The sequence below is a fragment of the Ochotona curzoniae genome, unplaced genomic scaffold (assembly GCF_017591425.1).
Source record: "Ochotona curzoniae isolate NIBS_2020 unplaced genomic scaffold, NIBS_Ocur_1.0 contig_1, whole genome shotgun sequence".
Lineage (NCBI taxonomy): Eukaryota > Metazoa > Chordata > Mammalia > Lagomorpha > Ochotonidae > Ochotona > Ochotona curzoniae.
In genome coordinates, this window is record NW_024464918.1 from 528,930 (window position 1) to 548,287 (window position 19,358).

At 46.4% G+C, this 19,358-nt stretch overlaps 1 protein-coding gene across 3 annotated transcripts; it reads right to left on the reverse strand.

Moving 5' to 3' along the window:
- Positions 1-3,057: 3,057 nt before the first annotated feature.
- On the reverse strand, positions 3,058-19,158 carry RNF14 (ring finger protein 14). Of its 3 annotated transcripts, XM_040980200.1 has the most exons (9): positions 19,080-19,158; positions 16,987-17,154; positions 15,101-15,350; positions 13,953-14,104; positions 10,572-11,099; positions 8,662-8,890; positions 7,493-7,665; positions 5,760-5,890; positions 3,058-4,494 (listed from the first exon to the last, which is right to left on the reverse strand). In XM_040980200.1, exons 3-9 carry the CDS (start codon positions 15,252-15,254, stop codon positions 4,437-4,439), a joined length of 1,425 nt encoding a protein of 474 aa, XP_040836134.1. In that variant the 5' UTR covers positions 15,255-15,350; positions 16,987-17,154; positions 19,080-19,158; the 3' UTR covers positions 3,058-4,436. The 3 variants fall into 3 exon arrangements, with proteins under 3 accessions (XP_040836134.1, XP_040837674.1, XP_040836863.1); XM_040981740.1 differs by lacking the exon at positions 16,987-17,154 and having other exon boundaries at positions 19,080-19,098; XM_040980929.1 differs by lacking the exon at positions 19,080-19,158 and having other exon boundaries at positions 16,987-17,827.
- Positions 19,159-19,358: the final 200 nt, after the last annotated feature.

Consider the following 19,358-nt stretch of genomic DNA (forward strand, 5'->3'; position numbering starts at 1 on the left):
AAAGTGATTAGGTAAGAATGTTGATGTGTTATCAGGAGCAAGTCTGCTATAAAAACCAGTGGGAGGGCCTGGCGGCGTGGTCTAGTGGCTAAAGTCCTTGCCTTGAACAGGCCAGGATCCCATATGGGTGCCGGTTCTAATCCCGGCAGCTCCACTTCCCATCCAGCTCCCTGCTTGTGGCCTGGGAAAGCATTCGAGGACGGCCCAATGCTTTGGGACCCTGCACCCGTGTGGAAGACCTGGAAAGAAGTTCCTGGATCCTGGCTTCGGATTGGCTCAGCATTGGCCGTTGCGGTCACTTGGGGAGTGAATCATCAGATGGAAGATCTTCCTCTCTGTCTCTCCTCCTCTCTGTATACCGACTTTGTAATAAAAATAAATAAATCTTAAAAAAAAAAACAGTGGGAGTGGCCTTGGGTGTTTTCTGTCCCTCCTCAGGCCATGTCCTGCACCACCGGGGGGTACGGCAGCGTGAAGCCCACTGCCAGGCCATGCCCTCCATCACCCGACGGACATGCCAGCATCAAGTCCATTGTCAGTTGCAGCCCCTCCATCAGTGACCAGAACCATAAACCAATGAAAATCTTCTTTTTTTTCTTTTTAAAGATTTACCTATTGTTATTGAAAAATCATATTTACAGAGAGACAGAGAAAAAGATATTCCATCTGCTGGCTGACTCCCTTGGAGCTGAGCTAATCAGGAGCCAGGAGCCTCTTCCGGGTCTCCCACACCCATGCAGGGTCCCAAGGCTTTGGGCCGTCCTCCTCTGCTTTCCAGGCCACAAGCAGGGAGCTGGATGGGAAGCGGGGAAGTGGGGTGGTGGAACTGTTCTGCATGCTGTCTGCAGTGGATCCGTGAACCCACGCATGCACCGATGGGCTGACCTACACACTATCGCTCCCAAATCTAGATGCTTGCAACAGCACGGTCTGGGTCAGACCAAATCCCAGAGCCTGGAACTCCATCCAGGTCACCCACATGGGTGGCAGGGGACCAAGCAGTTGGGCCAATCTCTGCTGCCTCCCCAGGATCAGAGGAAGAGCAGCCAGGATTCAAACCAGCACTCTGATGAGATGGCAGCACTGCAAGTAGAGGCTTAATCCATGGCACCACGATGCCAGCCAGTTCTGACATTTTTAAAAACACATACTTATTTAAAAGGTGGGGAGAGGAATGAGGAGGTAGAAGAGAGGTGCCATCTGCTGATTCATTCCCCAAATATTGCAGTCAGCTGGGGGTGGGCCAGGCCAAAGCCAGGAGCTTGCAATTCTAACTTGGGTCTCCTAAACAAATGACAAGAGACCCAAGAACTTGAGCCACTGTCTGCTGCCTCCCAGGGTGTGCATCAGCAGAAGGTGGGATGGGAAATTGAGAGGACTTCACTATGGATGTGGGTGTCTCAATGTATATGCTGCCAAGTACCTGACCCTAAATTGACCAGGTTTTTTTTAATTTGAAAGGCAGGTTTACAGAGGAGACAGAACTTCCATCAACTGGCTCTTTCTCCAAATGCCCACAATGGCGAGCCTGGTATCCATATAGGATGCCAGCACTACATGTTGGGACTTAAACTATTACACTAGGGCCTGTAAACTGACTCTTTAAGCCATTTGGTATCTTATTTTTATTTATCAGCTCTAGACTCAAGCCTACATAAAAATCAAGATACACATAAGGTTTATGTCAATATGTGGCCAATCTCAGTCCATTTTTAACCTGCAATTAAGCCAGGTCTAAAAGTATTCTATTATGTATTTTAAAAAAAATTATTTCCTTTTCTTGGAAAGGCATATTTCCAGAAAGGACACACACAGAGAAAAATCTTCCATCTGCTGGTTCACTCCCGAAGTGGCTACAACAGCCAGAGCTGAGCTGATCTGAAGCCAGAAGCAAGGAGTTCCTTCTGGGTCTTCCATGTGGTCCAGGGTCCCACAGCTTTGGGCCGTCCTCTACTGCCTTCCCAGGCCACAAGTAAGGAGTTTGATGGGAAGTGGAACATCTGGGATATAAACTGGTGCTCAAACAGGATCCCGACTGGTTCAAGGTGAGGATTTAGTCATTGGGTCACCGCTCTGGGCCCAATCATGTAGTTTCTTGACAAAGCTGACTTATACAAACCAATCTTTTTCCCAGGGCATTCAGGAGGCTACAGATCCCAATAACACCTTAAAATTAGCTCTTAACTTACGCCTCAAATTGCTAAAATTGAGATGAAGATTCTGTACCTAAAGAAGAAGCATTCATGAAAACAAACAAATCTTTAGGACTAAACACCTGTGCATTGGTTTAAAATCATAAATGGGGAGAAAAAAAAAACCTCTTACAAATTTTATTATGAAAGCTTTTCTGTTACTTCCACAACATTATCAACATAAGGTGCAACAAGTTAAAATGATCTCAAGCAGGTCAACTAGCTCAGGAACCACAGCACCTAAGCAGCTACAACTGCCAAAACCCACCCTGGGCCAGCGCTGTGGCACAGCAGGTGGAGGCAAAGCCTGTGACGAACACATCTCACACTGGCACCGGTTCATATCCAGGCTGCTCCACTTCTGATGCAGATCCCTGTTAGTGGCCTGGGAAAAGCAAGAGAGGATGGCCCAAGTCCTTGAGTTCCTGCTACCAATATGGGAGACCCAAGGCAAATCCTAGCCTCTGGCTTTGGCCTGGCCCAGGCAGTCATTACAGACATCTAAGGAGTAAAATCTTTGTAACTTTCACTTTCAAATAAATAAATCTTCTTAAAAAAAAAAGGCGGGGGGGACCCTCACTGAATTTCTATTACTGTTCAATGACAGGAGTCACTCTTCTGCGGTCTCTACAGTAACTGTTTTAATTCCCACTTCTCACTTTCTACTTACCATTTTCTGTGAACTGGAGTTTTGAGATAAAATGCACTGTGTGGGAGGGAGGCCACGAAGCTTCCTGGTTTAAACCAAACTTCAGTCTCAAGCCCAGGTGAGAGAGGAGGTGCAGTCCTGTGACTTTTTCTTTCCATAGTTGCAAGATGTGATCATCATTTGGGCAACAGAATAAATAGCAAATCTGCTCTAATACAATTTTTTAAATTATTTTTTATTTTCAAGATGAAGCATCCTCATTGTGGACAATCCAGAAATACAGTCCTTGCTGACTTTTTGGGGACACACACACACACACACACACACACATCTAGAACAGTTAAAAGTGATTCTTCAGTTTTCAATGACAAGGCAGGGAAAAACAAAGGCTCTAGCTGAATTCTTCTGTACTTTCTATAAAAATCTGGTTTTGCTTTCACGCCACTCCCCTGACCCTAAGACAGTTTTTCAAAGAGCCAGCCAAACTTGTGAAAGTGCAATCTACATATCAAGCAAAAATTACCACCCAACACACTGCTGCTGCAGACAGGGCAGGGAGACCACTTCCTGCAGCTCATGAGAGAATTTAAGAACTCAGGACCTTAGCATCAAACTACATGCTGTGGACAAGCTCAAGAACCAGAGAATAAAGGAACATCCAGCTTGTTCCATTTGGGAATATTTTAGGCCTTCTCCCTCCCCCAGAGGAAATAAAAACACGTGCTGCTGGAATTAGTATTGCAACTGTCTTAAGGTACAAGCAGAAAATGTGGAGCAGAAGGGTAGCAAGGGTAAGTTTTGAACTCAGGCTCAACTGCTCAGGAAAGTGGAAGAGGGCTCAGGTTTTCCTGAGCCTGTGTCATTAAATTTTCAACTTGGCTTCAAACCCCTAGACTATATATTTATCTATTTATCTGTATATATATTACTCATAATAAATATCAAGTGACTTACAGCGCCTGTGGTATTGAAAATGTTTTCTTAAATTATTTTTCTTATTATTCTTCAATAACTTAAGAAAATATTTCTTAATTATAAACTTGTTTTGGAAGGCAAAATGACACTGGGCAGCCGCGCAATCAGTTGTTGAGTAAACGGCTCCTTCCCAAGAGGCTAACTCTGCAGGGGCTGAGGCTGGAGGTGATGACACGGGCTCTCGGGACCATTCTCCCGAGGCTCCTTCCCAGCCCCACCATGCGGAGTGCGGCTGCAGAGGCGCCAAATGAAACAGGGATACTCCTCAGAGGCGAAGCACCTGCAGATTTAACTCTGGATCGTTCTCCTCACCTCATGCTTGGAGAATAAACTAAATATGTTTTATGACTATTTATTTAGAGTTTTGGGCACATTATAATATGTAATGTTCTTTAGTTTCCATTTTCTGAACCTTTGGCTTACAATTGTGTCCATTTGTGTTATGATGAAAAATGTATGGATGTGCCTGAATCAGTAGTACCACGTGAAAATATAAACCTCATTCTTCCTTCCTTATCTTCTACACAGGAAGCATAAATATCCTGCAAGGTTATTTTGCATACTCAACAAAAGATCACAGCAAATCATTCCATTTCCGTATCTCAAGAGGAAGTAGTTAACTAGTCTTCAATCACATCTTCCCAAACATCTCCATTAACATCCACGGCATGGAACAACCTGGAAGCACAGAGTAAGGCGCTCATTTACTTACTTATTTAATTTTTAGTACTGTTTACATAATTGGGGAGGATGCATGCTCCTGTAGGTCTCTGATTAGGGTGGGTATGGAGGAACGTGGGTGGGACAAATGTTTCAGTATTTTTTTGCCCTTCTGTGTCTGTGAGAGGACAGGGGAGGCCGGAACACATTTGTGAACTTGGACAAAACAATTTCTTCCTTTCTCTTAAGAACCCTTTCTGTACTCCTCCGGATAGTATCTTTGGTATGTTTCCTTCCTTATCAACTCCACTGAAAGGGCTGAAATTGGAGCTCCCCTGAACAAGCTGCCTTCCAGTTCCTAAGAAGAGCCCTTTCACAGTGCACACAAACTCTCCTGGGCCAAGCCTAGCACCAACCCGGTAGATACCACCCCCTGATCGGTGGAGTAACCGAAGACTGAGGAAGTCAGAGGCTGGACTCCTGCAAGGTACTGTCATCACAGCCCTCACACCCACATCCACACATGCTTTGTACTTGCCAGTTTCTCCTCCTTCCTTTTTGTGACTTCAAATTTATGTAATTTTCAATACTAGATTCCCAACCGTTGACTGGTAAGGTTGGGTTCTTCCACGTCTTGTATTACTGCATGACCCCAGTGGTTATAGTTAGCCTACAGAAACCCAGTAAGAGATGGCCAACTGCTGCTGACTGCGGAGCCCTTGGAACACAGATGTTCACGCCGAGCTTAGCATTCACAGTCAGCTCCTCCTCACCACTATCAAAAAGGAGACCTTTACAACAAAACAAATGACAGAACTGGACACCACACTGCTCAACAGAGTGACAGCCCAACATTATGTGTCCCCTGACGTGATGTCAGTCTCATGGACCACCCACACCAACAACAGTGCTCTTCATTTAACGTGGAAGCAGGCCTTCGGTTTTCCCGCTAGGATGTTTGGTTCTCCTACATGAGTGCAGGGGCCCAGGGACTTGGACCATCTCCCATCACTTGGCCTAGCTGCATCAGCAGTAAGCTAGAGCAGCCGAGGCTAGAACCAGCACCCATATGGAATGCCAGTGTTGCAGGTTGCAGCTTAACTCACTACACCACAGCGCCACCCCTAAACCCACTTTCAGCAAAATAGCCATCCATCAGCGTGGGAAAACACATAGATAATACTCCAAGTAAGTCTAAGCACTGAAGTAAACGCTAGCTTCATGGCCTGCAACTTAAACACCTACAATTGCTGCAGAGCCCCAAGAAATCCATACGCACATACCGGTTGAAACACAGGGACTCAGGATCAGTGAAGTGTTTGTACGGGTTTGCTCGAGAGAGAAAGCCCATGCAGATCCAGCAGAAGTACTGCATGCAGCCCGTGCACGTCATCTTGTTACATCCGTCTAATTTCTGATGGGAAGAACAGAAAGAGAACGCCATCGAGGCCGTTTTTTGGAAGAAATGAACACAGTGGCGGGAACCCACGCTCCAGTTCCAGTCCCTTCCCTTTTGTAGGGCAAAGAGATACAAATGACAGATTGGTAACTATTTAATGCTTGCTATTTTGCTTTTCAAGTAAAATATGGAAAATATTTAGTAGATAGTAGAACTCTTCTGATAAACACTAGATTCAAATCAAATACATGCATTTAGAACATGTAATTAGATTGTTAGCTAAATGTTTGGATTAAATACGGGTGGGAAGTCAATTTTCACATACACCTAAGTAAATACTTAGGATCAAGCTCCCTCAGTTCCGTCACAGCCCCGTCCTGTCCTGAGGCTCGCCCCAAGTGGCCAAACGCAGGCCTAGCTCCCTGACAGTACTGGGATTCACCACCAGGCTAATCAGGTAGGGTGGACTGAACTGCGGAATCCAACGCAAAGATTCAGCTCAACTGAAAACATACTAGGATGTTTTTTTGTCAAGAAGCAAGATAATGGTCTCATTGTTTTCTCTAGGAGGAGTATCTCCTTTGCCCAACTGTATGCCTTTTTTTTTTTTTTTAAATAAGAGTACCATGTTTTAGGTAAAGCACTTCTGAGAAGTCAAACTTATAAGATTTATTTCATTGCAAAGTCATATATACAGAGAGAAGAGACAGAGAAGACAATCCTCCATTTGTCGATTGACTCCCCAAGTGGCTGCAACAGCTGGAGCTGAGCCAATCTGAAGCCAGGAGCCCAGAGCCTCTTCTGGTCTCCCATGCGGGTGCAGGGTCCCAAGGCTTTGGGCTGTCCGCAACTGCCCTCCCAGGCCACAAGCAGGAGCCTGAATGGGAACAGGGCTGCTAGGATTAGATCCAGCATCCACATGGGATTCTGGCACATTTAAGGCGAGGACCTCAGCCGCAAGGCTACCATGCCATACCCACTACTTTTTTTACATCACTCAGATATAGCTGTGGCACGCCCCTTTCTCCTGACCAGTGATGGTCTGAACAGGATCTGTCTGTCCCTCTCTGACTCAGCTGGAGTATAAATACCACTGACTTAGAAGGGTACAAATGGTAGCGGCTTTGGTCAAGTGATCAGGGTGGATCCCCCATGAGTATTGATAGCCTTTTAAGAACAAAAACGAGACCAAGGTGAGGGAGACGCGCACACATATTCTTTGTCTCTTGCCACCTGCTGTACCGGGCTGCCCTGAGATTCCTCCAACAAGAAGCCATCATCATGGTTTGGTTCCAGAATCATGAACCAAATTAAAGTTCTTTGTAACTTACCCAGTGTGGTATTTGTTACCAGCAACAGAAAATAGACTAACCTGTAATACATTCATTCAACTCTGAGGTAGAGCTAACTCTGTCGGAAAGGACTTCGAAAAGCAAAGTCTACACTTACATTCAAAATCAATGACAACACTGAACAGGGAAATCTGCATTTTAGGAAATGAAAAGGATTTAGAAAATCTTAGGAAAGATGAACACTGGTTGCTAAGGAAGTCATAAAATGATTAGTAGCTCTGAAGGCAATCCCAACATGCCTGCCGGTCTGCCGGCCCTTATTTACCTGTATGGGGGTCCCGCAGCAGGGGCAGTTCTTGGAGTTCTTTTCCAGCCACTCCTTACTTTCCATCTCTTCCAGTGCCTTCTGAATCACCCTCTTACCATACCTCTGTTCCAAGAATCTCTTCGTGGCCTCATCTGCTTGCAGGTACTCATCCCGTAAGTCTACCAATTTCTCTAGAAAGTGAAACAGAAGATTAACTTTTATACAACCCTGGAATGCTGATGAAATGTCACTTGGGGAGTGAATCAATGGATGGAAGATCTTCCTCTCTGTCTCTCCTCCTTTCTGTATATCTGACGTTCTAATAAAAATAAATCTTTAAAAAAAAATAGTCCTCACCTTGCATACGCTGGGATGCCATACGGGCACCAGTTCTAATCCCTGCTTCCTATCCAGCTCCATGCTTGTGGCCTGGGAAAGCAGTTGAGGATGGCCCAAAGCCTTAGAACCCTGCACCCACATGGGAGACCCAGAAGAAGCTACTGGCTTTGGATCAGCTCAGCTCTGGCTGATGTGTCCACTTGGAGAGAAAGACTAAGCCATCAAAGTCCAGTTAAATCCAACCAAGGGCCTGACTTTCCAGTCCTTATTTGGATCAGAATTGGCAAAGAGGTTTCACCTCCTATGCCAACTTCAACAGAGGATGGCTATGCTAAGAAGATTCTGGGCCTCTCTGGGCTCAGTGAGAAAGTGATTGATGGCTGACCCATCGAATATTCCATGGAAACAGAAGTGGTAGCTTGGATGCCTGCCCTTGCCACCCAGGGCCTCCATCAGTTCATGTTCATAAGAGCGAAGTACTTTCTGCAGTGTCCCTCCTCAGGACTGGAGGAGTGTCCTCTCTTAGACCACCAAGTCAGTGAGGCAGCCTTGGTGTTCAAACTAAAAGCTTCAGATCCCGCCTGCAGAACATCTCATGTCCTGGTCTGCTTTGTTTCCTTGCTTAGCATTTGTGACCACCTAACCCTTATTTACCATGTCTGCCTGTCCTCCTGACTAGAATCTTTAAGCACTACAGACATGGGAGATTTTGCCTTTTCTGGTTACAACTACACACCCCGAGCCGAGGACAGTAATGAAAAGCAATGATGGTTGAACAAGCGACTCTGCACTGCGGAACTGGTGCCACAGGCTATGATGGGAAGTAAGGGCAGGGAGTGAAGACGTACCTGCAGTCACTTTACATGGCGAGACCCCATGGTAGGTCAATCTGCACAAGGTACAGAAGGCAAAGTTGCAGCTGGAGCAGATGCCCATGGTGCAGCTCGGCTCCTGCATCACTGGCAGCTGGCAGGACGGGCGGGGGCAGTACACCACATCTGCCATCCGGTCCAAGGTGGACTGGAGAAGAAGGCGGTCGTAGCGAGCAAACAATTCTGCCTCGACAAGCTCTTTAACCTGGAGGGAAATCCAAAGCACCACAGGCCTCACTCAGCCCAGCCAGCTGCAACCTGAGATGCTGCACGTGCAGTGTCCATCAGGTGGGCACACAGTGAACACCTCTCCTTCACCTCACACCTGAACCACATGGCACTGCTATCAACAACTGGATTTTAAAAAAAAAGATGTCAGAGACAGACAGAGCAAGCACTCCTACCTGCTGGTTCACTTCCCAAAGTGCCGCAATGGCCAGGGAGACAGGGAGTGCGAGCAGACAGGTAGGAAGGGGGCCTAACCCCAGAGCTGGAGACTAAACATCCAGCTCTCCAACTCTGGTGGCAAAAATCCGACCACCTGAGCCAACAGCCCAATTCCCAGTTTGTACTGCCAGGAAGCTGGAATTGGGAGGAAGAACTGAGGCCTGAACCCAGCAACACCAATGAAGGACACGGCTGTCCGAGCTCAAAGCTTAACCGAGTGAAATGCCCATCCCAAACTATAATTTAAACAGTTTTGAAAATAAAATTGCATCTTAATAAAGAGAAAAACAACAGGAAATCCAAGAAGTCTAGAAGTGATTCAGTTTGTTATTCCAAGGAAATGCTTCAGATATCAACCTTACATAAAGAAAGGCTACGGTCCAACGTGGTAGCCTAGAGGCTAAAGTCCAAGCCTTGCACTTGGATCCCATAAAGTCCAAGCCAGGATCCCATATGGGTAGTGGTTCATCTCCTGGCAGCCCTGCTTCCCATCCAGCTCCCTGTTGTGATCTGGGAAAGCAGTTTAGGACAGCCCAAAGCCTTGGGACCCTGTATCCATGCAGGAGATCCAGAAGAAGCTCTTGGCTCCTAGCTTCAGATCGGCTCAGCTCCAGCTGTTGTGGCCACTTGGGGAGTGAATTAGCTTGTCCTCTCTGTATATCTGACTTTCAAAAAAAAAAAAAAAAAAAAAAAGGCTAATGATTGGGGCAAATATAGATAATCCTCCACCTGTAAGCACTGGAAGTACATATTGGTGCTGGTTTGGTCCCAACTGCTCCACTTCCCACCCAGCTCCTTGCCTGTGGCTGGGGAAAGCGGGAGATGGCTCAACTGCTTGGGTCTCTATACCTAGGTGGGAGAGCTGGAAAAGGCTCCCAGTTTCAGAGAGGCTCAGCTCTGGCCACTGCGACCACCTGGGGAGTGAACCAAGTAGATGGAAGACCTTTCTCTATATATAAATCAGCCCCTCCCACGAAAATAAACAAATCTTTAAAAAAAAAAAAAAATGAAGAAGAAAAGGCAAAGGGAAAGAGAAAGCAAGATGTCATCTGCTGCTTCCCTCCGCAAATGCCCCACAGCCAGGAGCCGGGAGCTCACGCTGGGTCTCTCACACGGGTGGCAGAGACCACAGCACTTAGGCTTCCCAGGGTGCACATTAGCAAGAAGCAGAAACAGCAGCAGAGCAAGGACTGGGACCCAGACACTCTGATTTGGGATGCAGGCGTCCCAGTGCCTTTACTGCCGTGTCAAGCAGAGTTCCTTTTTAACATTCACCCAGGCCTTTCCCAGTGCTGCTACGGAAGCATTTATATCTACTCAAGTGTCAGGAAGAGCACAGCATACAGTGAAACAACTGATGGACTGGCTGCCAGGTCTGTGCCCTACCAAGGAAGCTCCTAAACAGACCTGGAAGGCAGCCATCAGCAGAGCCAAGTTACCTGACCAGGAGTGGCCACGGAAGAGCACTTTGGTTCTGGGCAGTTGAGACACTGAACTTGGCCATCTTTGATCTGGATTTCAAAGTAGTCCTTCAGACAAGCTTTGCAGTACACATGCCTGCACTCCAAGAAGTACATGCACTCACTTCCCAGTTTCTCACAGAAACAGATATTGCACAGGAACAATTTACTATTGAAGCATTTTATCTGCTGAGCTTGATCGAAGTCCAAGATTTCCTGGATCAGACTTGACAATGATTCCACGTCCTGCACAGCTCGCTCATCCACGGCTTCCTCTTGATCTACGGTGCACCCAGCGGCTCCTCCGGACTCCAGCTCTTTGTTGGGACAGGCTGGCGCTGCTCTTCTCTGCACCTGCTTGTGGGATCCCATCTTGAGCTCAAAAGGAGAGACAATATTCAGGTAGGCGAGGGTCTCTTCCTTAAGAAACTGCATCCAGGCAAACAGGACCACACTGCCTCGGTGCTCTTCCCACAGGTTGTCCAAGTGCTTGCACAGAGCAGACAGCTACGAAAGAGCAGAGAGCAGAGGGCGACACTGGTGAGCGTGCAGATGCCACTGCTTCCCCTGGAGGATCTTCAACTTTCTCTGGGAGGCCCTCAGGCTTCCTGCACTGGTTGCTGCTTTTTTAATGCTGGGATGAACTGTGCTACATACAATACCAATCTTAGACCACTCAGTCAGAGTAAACTATAAACTCAGAAGCTCTAGAAGGTAATGTAAAAACAAGGAAAAAAAAAAAACCTAAAGAGATCTAGTTCTGCAATGAACTAGATCCTGTGGTTACCCTGAAACCAACAGTTAGAAAAGAATGGCTTCAAAAAGATACATTTTAACTTTTAGTTCCATCAAAGAGCCAAGTCATTTAAAAGAATCCCTACACAGAACTCAACCTGTGAATTCTTGGTTTTTTTTTTGTTGTTTTTTTTTTTTTTTTTTTCAGATTTACAAGCTGCTCCTCCATAAGCAATCTGGGTTTACTCCAGATCCTGGGTAATGGAGGGAAGCGAACTGACACTGACCTGGACGTCATTACAAGTTCAGGCTACCAAAGAGAAAACGCCAATTTCCTAAGCTAAGCGACCAAGGTTGAAAATATTTTGTCTTTTTAAAAAAGTGTTCTGTTCACTCTGAAAGGAAATATATGAGGATTTCCCATTAGGAATGTAAAATATTTGTTAAGTAGAGCTCAGGAATTATAAGCAGATCTTCCTTTTCAGATAAACACCCAAAAATAAGCCTTCCAAATGGCAAACACATCTTGTAAATTTAAACAAGTGAAAAAGGGCCCTATTTTCTGTTCCTGGCTCTGTGTAATGCTGCCGAATAAACCTTGCACAAGCATTAACTTGTATACTTATCAACAAATTAAGACTGGAAAGCTACTGCTTTTTCATGTGTGCATGAAGATGCTTCCAAGGTCAATCATGATTTTAAGAAATCTGTTCAAATCTGTAAAACCTAGAGGGAAGCTCCAGGTGCTGTGTGAGCCCCAGGCCCCCAATGACCAAGCAGTTTCCCTCCGTCCTCTGTGCTTTTCTATTCCTTTCTCAAAACATCAGCATGTAAACCTGGAGGGGGAGCAGGAAACTGCAAGAGAGGGGCTCTGTTCTTGGCGTGCATACTGAGAACAACGGAAAATACCAGAAAACTAAATCTACTTCCCTCCTTCCTACCTACCCTAACTCTGAGAATGATTGGTCCATTCACCAATTTCACCATTAACAGACAAGATTTATAACACCATGAAACCAGAGTGCAACAATCAACAAGAATTGGACCAGGAAGGAATATTAAAGATCAATTAAAATCCCAACTATATACATAAAATTTTATGGAGAGTAATATTTTTTTTTACTATAAAATGTGTGTATGGTGTATACATACACACAAGCATGACTGTAAAATATCAAGATCTCGGGAGAAGTGAGACTATAAATATCCAAATATTATTAGTCTTCCAGCCGTGATGACTAATCTAAACCTCTAAAGGTCTAACAGTCTTCCTGGGCAAGCAACTATTTGTCTTGCACCTATTATCTCCGACACAGGTATCACATAAAGGAATACTCCCTGCTTTACTATTCTACATACATTCCTTTCTTAAGGTTTAATTTTTCCTAAAAGCATAAACTCAGTTTTGCCGAGTCACTCTCATACAAAAGAGTGGGCTGGTGGCTGAGAAGTGGAAACTATGTGACCAAAAGGGTAAGCTCCCTGAGGTCAGTGACCTTGATAGCTATGGTTTTATATACACATTAGCCTATCAATCTTCATCATGCCTTCTAGGAAAGCAGCTGCTATCGATCTGTTAAATCCCAGAATATTTTCAATTAGGTTCAAGTCACATTTATGTCTCAATCAAGAGTTGAGGTTGGGGCCCGGCGCGGTGGCGCAAGTGGTTAAGGTCCTCGCCTGGCACGCCCGGGATCCCATATGGGCGCCGGTTCTAATCCCGGCAGCCCCGCTTCCCTTCCAGCTCCCTGCCTGTGGCCTGGGAAAGCAGTCGAGGACGGCCCAAAGCTTTGGGACCCTGCACCCGCGTGGGAGACCCGGAAGAGGCTCCTGGTTTCGGATCAGCATAGCATCGGCCGTTGCGCTCACTTGGGGAGTGAATCATCGGACGGAAGATCTTCCTCTCTGTCTCTCCTCTCTGTATATCCGCCTTTCCAATAAACAAAATAATAAAAATAAATCTTTAAAAAAAAAAAAGAGTTGAGGTTGATACTAGATAAGAACTTATGTAACCCAGAGGAAGTGAAGCTGTCTTAATATGAGGTCTCAAGCCTTAGGACAAAGCTACAGGAACCATACACATTTATATTTCTAAGCATTCATAACTATTTGACACCAATCAATGACTATTTGCTGTCAGTAAACAAGTTTTAAAAAGAAAACTACTTAACATTTACTCAGGAGATATGCTTATTGTAGCTACATTAGCTCAATTTTCACTCCTGTATACAATCATTTTGTATTTCAGAAATGATTAAGAAACTAAGGGGAAAAAAGGAAAGGAATACCAACATCTAAGGAAAAAAACCAGGAGAACTACACAGCCTCCATTACAGTACAGATTAAGTGGGAAAATAGCACGACAAAAGAAACAGTATATTTGGTTAAAAATTATTCTTACTGCAATTCATAATGATCAATTGTTTTAACTATGGTCATTCCTTTTAGAAACATCAAACACTTCAATTCATTAGCATAAGGATTCATGAAGGCAAAGGGAAAAAAAAATTACAAAATCAAAGCGATTTGTTCTTCATGCATCAAATTCAAGATCATCAAGATAGTCTTCAATTACAGATGATTTGTTTTTAGTTTCTAAAAGCGCATAGAAGTTTTGGGTCTAACCTGAGTTGGTGACAGCCATTTGCCACTAAGTGTGAATGAAGGTGGGGAGGAGGATGGATAATCTGGTGGCAGCTCAAAGTTCAGCACAAGTGGAGGCAGAAAGCAAATGGTGTATTCAAAGCCACTATTCTGGAGACACTCATTTGAATTGCCTGAACCAAAAACAAAGATTAGAAAGGATCAGTTGGTCAACACTCGAGTGTCCACTGGTATTGAGCGGAGCTCAAGGAAGACTTACAGCCTTACTGAGGGAATGAAAGCCCTCCTTGAAAGCACTTTCTACTCCCTAATTTTAACTCCATAGCCACCACCTTAAAAAATATATGCAACCTTGTAAGCCCTTGAAAAACTTACTAAGCACCCTGAAATGCATAATGCCAATATACAATTTATTCTTATATGCACTTCTGAGTACCCCAACCACCACTAACCAAGTAGCATACAGTGTTTGTTTTACTGTTGCCGGTTTGCCATGAAGATTAAAAACACTGTCTGGAGAAGAGGACCTTTATTTTTTTATCAAACGACCACAACCTACTGATCTCATGTTTCTGCTAAACTGAAAACAACAGCCATATCTAGTATTCCAATAGCTTTGCAATAGTAACAGTCTTTTTCATAGCGAATGGCCATGGTACTTCTAATTGCTGACTTTATCAGTTTTTGCCATCACAGTGATTTTGGGCTTGGGGACAGCACACAACACTCCCACAACACATTTTGAGAAGCAGACATAAAGGTCCTCTGTGAATGTTCGTATCAAAGCAGCATGTGTCATATGTCGTGAGAAGCTGAAAAAATTCTGGAACCCAAACAGTCTGACCACCACCGTATTACTTTAAAGCTCTCTGAGGGTTTTTGCATTTTCTCTTTAACTACTCCCTATTTGACAGTCACTGTCGCATGACGATCTCCCAGCTGTAAAAGACTAGCATGCATGAAATATGCAGAATAACATTCCAGTTCAGGCGGTCCAAAAGATGGAATCAGATGGCAAAGAGTTCCAATTCGTTATTAAAATGCATCATGCCTCAAACCATTTATCCTTAGTGTCTATAAACCAAAAATCACAAGCAGTTTAGGGAACACTGAGAAACAGTGTAATTTCTACATAGAAAAGTCTGTGTAAGAGAATATTATCCACTAACCGCTCACAAATATCTTGAAATTCTGTGGCAAATCCAAATAGATCCTGGTTTCTCCGCCTTGGACGGACTCGGCTTTTCTAAATTCATCGCCATCATAAATGCTCGCCAGGGCCAGCAGTTCATCCTCCTGCGCCTCTCGGTCTTCTGACGACATCTAGTGGTCTGGGATGCGAAGGCGCTCACACCGGTCACTTCAGATGCACAGGAGCTGTGAGAAGCTCAGAAGCACTTCAAAGAAGGGCTCCTCCCACTGCAAGGGATGAATCAGTATCGTCATGTTTCTGCTAAACTAAAAATCGCAGCGCTATCTAGTATTTTATTAGTTTTACAACAGTAAGTCTTTTCCAAATAGAGTGGTGGCGGTATTTCTAATTGCTCAATTTATCAGTTGGCTGTTTCATTTTCGTGGCTGATTTAGGAGAAAAAGCACAATTAATTTTTTTAAGCCAGATTTTTTTTAAAAAAAAAAGACTTATTTATTTTTATCAGAAAGGTAGATATACCGAGAAGGAGAAACGAAGTGAAAGATCTTCCATACGCTGAGTCACTCCCCAAGTGGTGGCAATGGCCAAAGCTGAGCCAATCTGAAGCCAGGAGCCAGTAATCTCCTTCAGATGTCCCATGTGGGTGTAGGGGCCCAAGGCTTTGGCTGTCCTGACTACTTTCCCAGGCCACAAGCAGGGAACTGGACGGGAAGTGGAACAGCTGGGATATGAACCAGAGCCCATATGGAATCCTGGGGCATGCAAGGCAAGGATTCAGCCACTAGGCTACTGTGCCAGGCCCACTTTTAAATTTTTTTTGCTTTTATTTATTTATTTTTTTTGCTTCCATTGTGGTTTAATGGATTCAACCGCTGTTTGTAACACTTCCATTCCTAGTGGAATGTGTTCTATTCCTGCCTATTCTTCTGACCCAGCTCCGTGCTCATGTGCCTGGAAAAGCAGTCGAGGACAGCCCAACACCTTGGGACCATGCACCCATGTGGGATACCCGGAAGAGGTTCCTGGCTCCTGGCTTCGGATTGGCGCAGCACTGGCCGTTGCTCTCACTTGGGGAGTGAATCATCGGATGGAAGATCTTCCTCTCTGTCTCTCCTCCTCTCTGTATATCCGACTTTCCAATATAAATAAATAAGAAACAAATGAAATTTAAAAATCTACAGATATGTCTGGTTTTCTCAACCCAACACTACTGACAATTTGAAGCAAATTTGGGGACAGGGAGCAGGTCGGGGAGCGCTGTGCTACACACTGCAGGGCCCTTAACTGCACGCTTTTGTTTCTATCTATGTCATCTGTGCCCTTCCCCTATAGAACTGTGACAACCAGAAATGTCTCAATTTCCAGCCAAATGCATCCTAGGGAACAAAGTTACTCTCCACTGAGAAAACTCTCCAGGTGAAGGTAACAGAGAAGAGCCAGGTACCTGAGCAAGGAGCAAAATATTGTTTTAAAAGTAACAGATTTTGCAACTCTGAGAAGCCATAAAACCATGACTATAGGCAACACAATGAAAATATGTTACCATTAAAGTGTGAATCTATGCTTTTTTAATTCTTAAAAGGCAGTACAATTCATTCAATGTGAGAAGAAATATGTAATGGGAATCTACGAAAATCAGTAACAAAAAGATTATCATCTTGTTGACCAGCATACTGGATAGTTGCTCCTTCTCAATTAAAATCTTTATAAAATTGAAATGTATAAACTCGAACAGGTAGGACAGCACACAGCCCTTCCTACCACAAAACACTACAGAATTTAAACACATTCACTTAAAACGATCCCGTCCTCAGAAGGAAATTTCCTCCCCCCAGCAGATGCCGGCTGTGCTTCAGCTGTAGCCTGGTGAGACACAGCACCTCCAGCTGAGGTCAGGGGTACCTGTTCACACCACCAGAAGGATAGTAGCACCGCAGTCTGGATTTTAGTTCAGCTTGCAAGTCGTATTAATCCCATTTATCCTGCAGCCGGTGGAGCTGAGAAGGCTGAGGCTGGCTGAGAGGCAGAGGTGTGGGACTCATGCTAGTCAGACTGCGCAAATTCGGCCATCTACAGGGAAGAGACCAAGGATGCACTCAGGACCCTTCACCGTCACGCATGTCAAACACACCCCGATGGAGGGCCAGCCCTCATCTGCTGGGGCGGCCGGGCATGGTCATGCGCCCAGCCTTCTTATCTGAGCGCCCCAGCATGGGAAGAGCCAGGTGGAGGACAGACACCACACCCTGTCACAGGCACCTCCCAGGTTTCCCTCCTTTCTTTTTCTGCCTCTGCCATTCCTTCACCTCCCACCTCTCTCCCATTTCCTTCTGTCCCTGCTCAGGACTTCTCCAACTAAAATACTATTTTCAAAAATTGACAAGTTGGGTAATGGGATAGCACTTTAAAACACACACACACACACACACATGAACCTTTCACATGTTTCTAAATGTTTAGAGCCAAGCCTCTGAAGTGGGTGAAGAAGGGGAGCATGGTTCACGAACGGGTTACAGTCCAATGAACACTCTGAAACCCTTGGCATAAACAGTACACGCGGCCACACTTCCTAAAACAGATCCTCCGAAGCGTGACGTCAAAATGAGCAAGGAACAAGTTTCAGAATCTACCAGGCACTACATCAGATCATCAGATATTTTCACTTTACCCTATTTAACTCATAGAACTTTACCAGGCCATAGTACACGCTGATAACAGAGCTGAAGTCCTTCTGCCTCCTAAAACATTTACAAATACCTCCCCCCTAACTGTGGCTCATCCCATCTGAGCACCGGTTTGTGTCCCAATGTTCCACTTTCCATCCAGCTCCCTGCTTGTGGCCTCAAAAGCAGCAAAGGATGGCTCAAAGCCTTGCAGCCCTGCACCTGTGTGGGAGACAGGAAGAAGCTCCTGGCTCCTGATTGGTTCAGCTCTGGCTGTTGCAGCCCATTTGGGGAATGGACCAGTAGATGGAAGATCTTTCTGCTCTTTAAATCTGCCTTTCAAAATTACAAATGGGATAAAAGGTGGAATTTACACTTTCTGATTTTAGGTGGGAGTCCTCTGTATTGTCTGCCCACTAGCTGCCACCGCCAGGCTCTAGCTTAGGGCAATTAGAACAGGTCTCTACAGGGTTCCCAGCTCTCCAGGGCTTCCAGGGTGCACCTTGGCTACCGGTAGGTCTTGCCCTCTCCACTTCCTCCTGACCTGCCCCAACCGACTCTGGCTCCCCAGTTGCCCTCCCTCCCTGGGCGAACCCACTCCTTCATTCGGGTTGCTGACCTCCACCCAAAGCCCCTGTTCCACAGAGCTCGGTCCACACTGCGATGACACACACGTCCACCGGCACCTGGCTGTGGCTTGCATGGGCCACTAGGACAACATTACGACTGAGTGGGTGGGGGGTGAAATGCAGTAGCTCGGAATCGGGAAGTAGCAGCACCGGACGCAGCTACGCAGAGCAGGAAGCTGGGGCCGTCGTCACAGCAACAAGAGCACAGTTAACAAACGCGGCTTTGGGGGCAGAGTCTGGGCCGGGGTCGCACACACGAGGCAAAGTCCTCGGACCATCTCCACGACACCACCACCAACAGCAATGGCAGCCCACGGAGCCCTTCCGGTCCAAAGTCAGCATCCAATCTGGACTCGGCTCAGCGGGGCGACTCCTCTTGAACAGGGGTGCCCCCCAACAAGAGCCGCAGTCGCGAGATTAATTCTGGTAAACCGGAGGCCACTAGCCCACAAGAGGAAAACCCCCTCTCCTCTGTCAGAACCTTCTGGGCTGATTATAAACCCTACTCGTTCTTCCAGGCGTCCACCTCCCGTGCGGACTCCGGCCCAGCCCGGCTGTGGGCGCTCCGGCTCGGGGAACGCAGAGGGCGCAGAGCCGCGGGGCGCAGAGCCGCGGGGCGCGGAGCCGGAGCGCCCCCTCAGCTGCCCACGCACCCAGCGGCCCCGGCCCGGCCACCCTCCTCCGCCTCGTGCGCCCGCCATACCTCCCGGCCGCCCCGCCGCGTCCCCAGGGCTCCGCTCTCCTGCCCCTCGCCGGCCAGGCCTACAGCGACGCCCGGCTCCACCCGCGCACCGCCTCTTCCGTCTCGGAGCCGTCAGCTGAGCCCCGCAGATCCGGCCCCTCGGCCGCCGGCGTCGGCGAGCGCTCTGCGCAGCCGCCGGGGCCGCCCCGTTCTCTCGGGCGCCCTCGTGTGGCTGCAGGCGGCGAGACAGGTGCGGGGTCTGACCACACCGGCCACCGGCGCCACACGTGCTGGAGACAA

What these genes read in the sequence shown, in the direction of transcription:
- RNF14 (XM_040980200.1), bottom strand. Translation starts at nt 15,254, where the DNA reads ATGTCGTCAGAAGACCGAGAGGCGCAGGAGGATGAACTGCTGGCCCTG. An exon ending in AATGGCTGTCACCAACTCAG is followed by an intron (nt 11,100 to 13,952) that starts GTTAGACCCAAA and finishes GCTCTTTCGTAG; the next exon opens with CTGTCTGCTCTGTGCAAGCA. An exon ending in CCGTGGCCACTCCTGGTCAG is followed by an intron (nt 8,891 to 10,571) that starts GTAACTTGGCTC and finishes ATTTCCCTCCAG; the next exon opens with GTTAAAGAGCTTGTCGAGGC.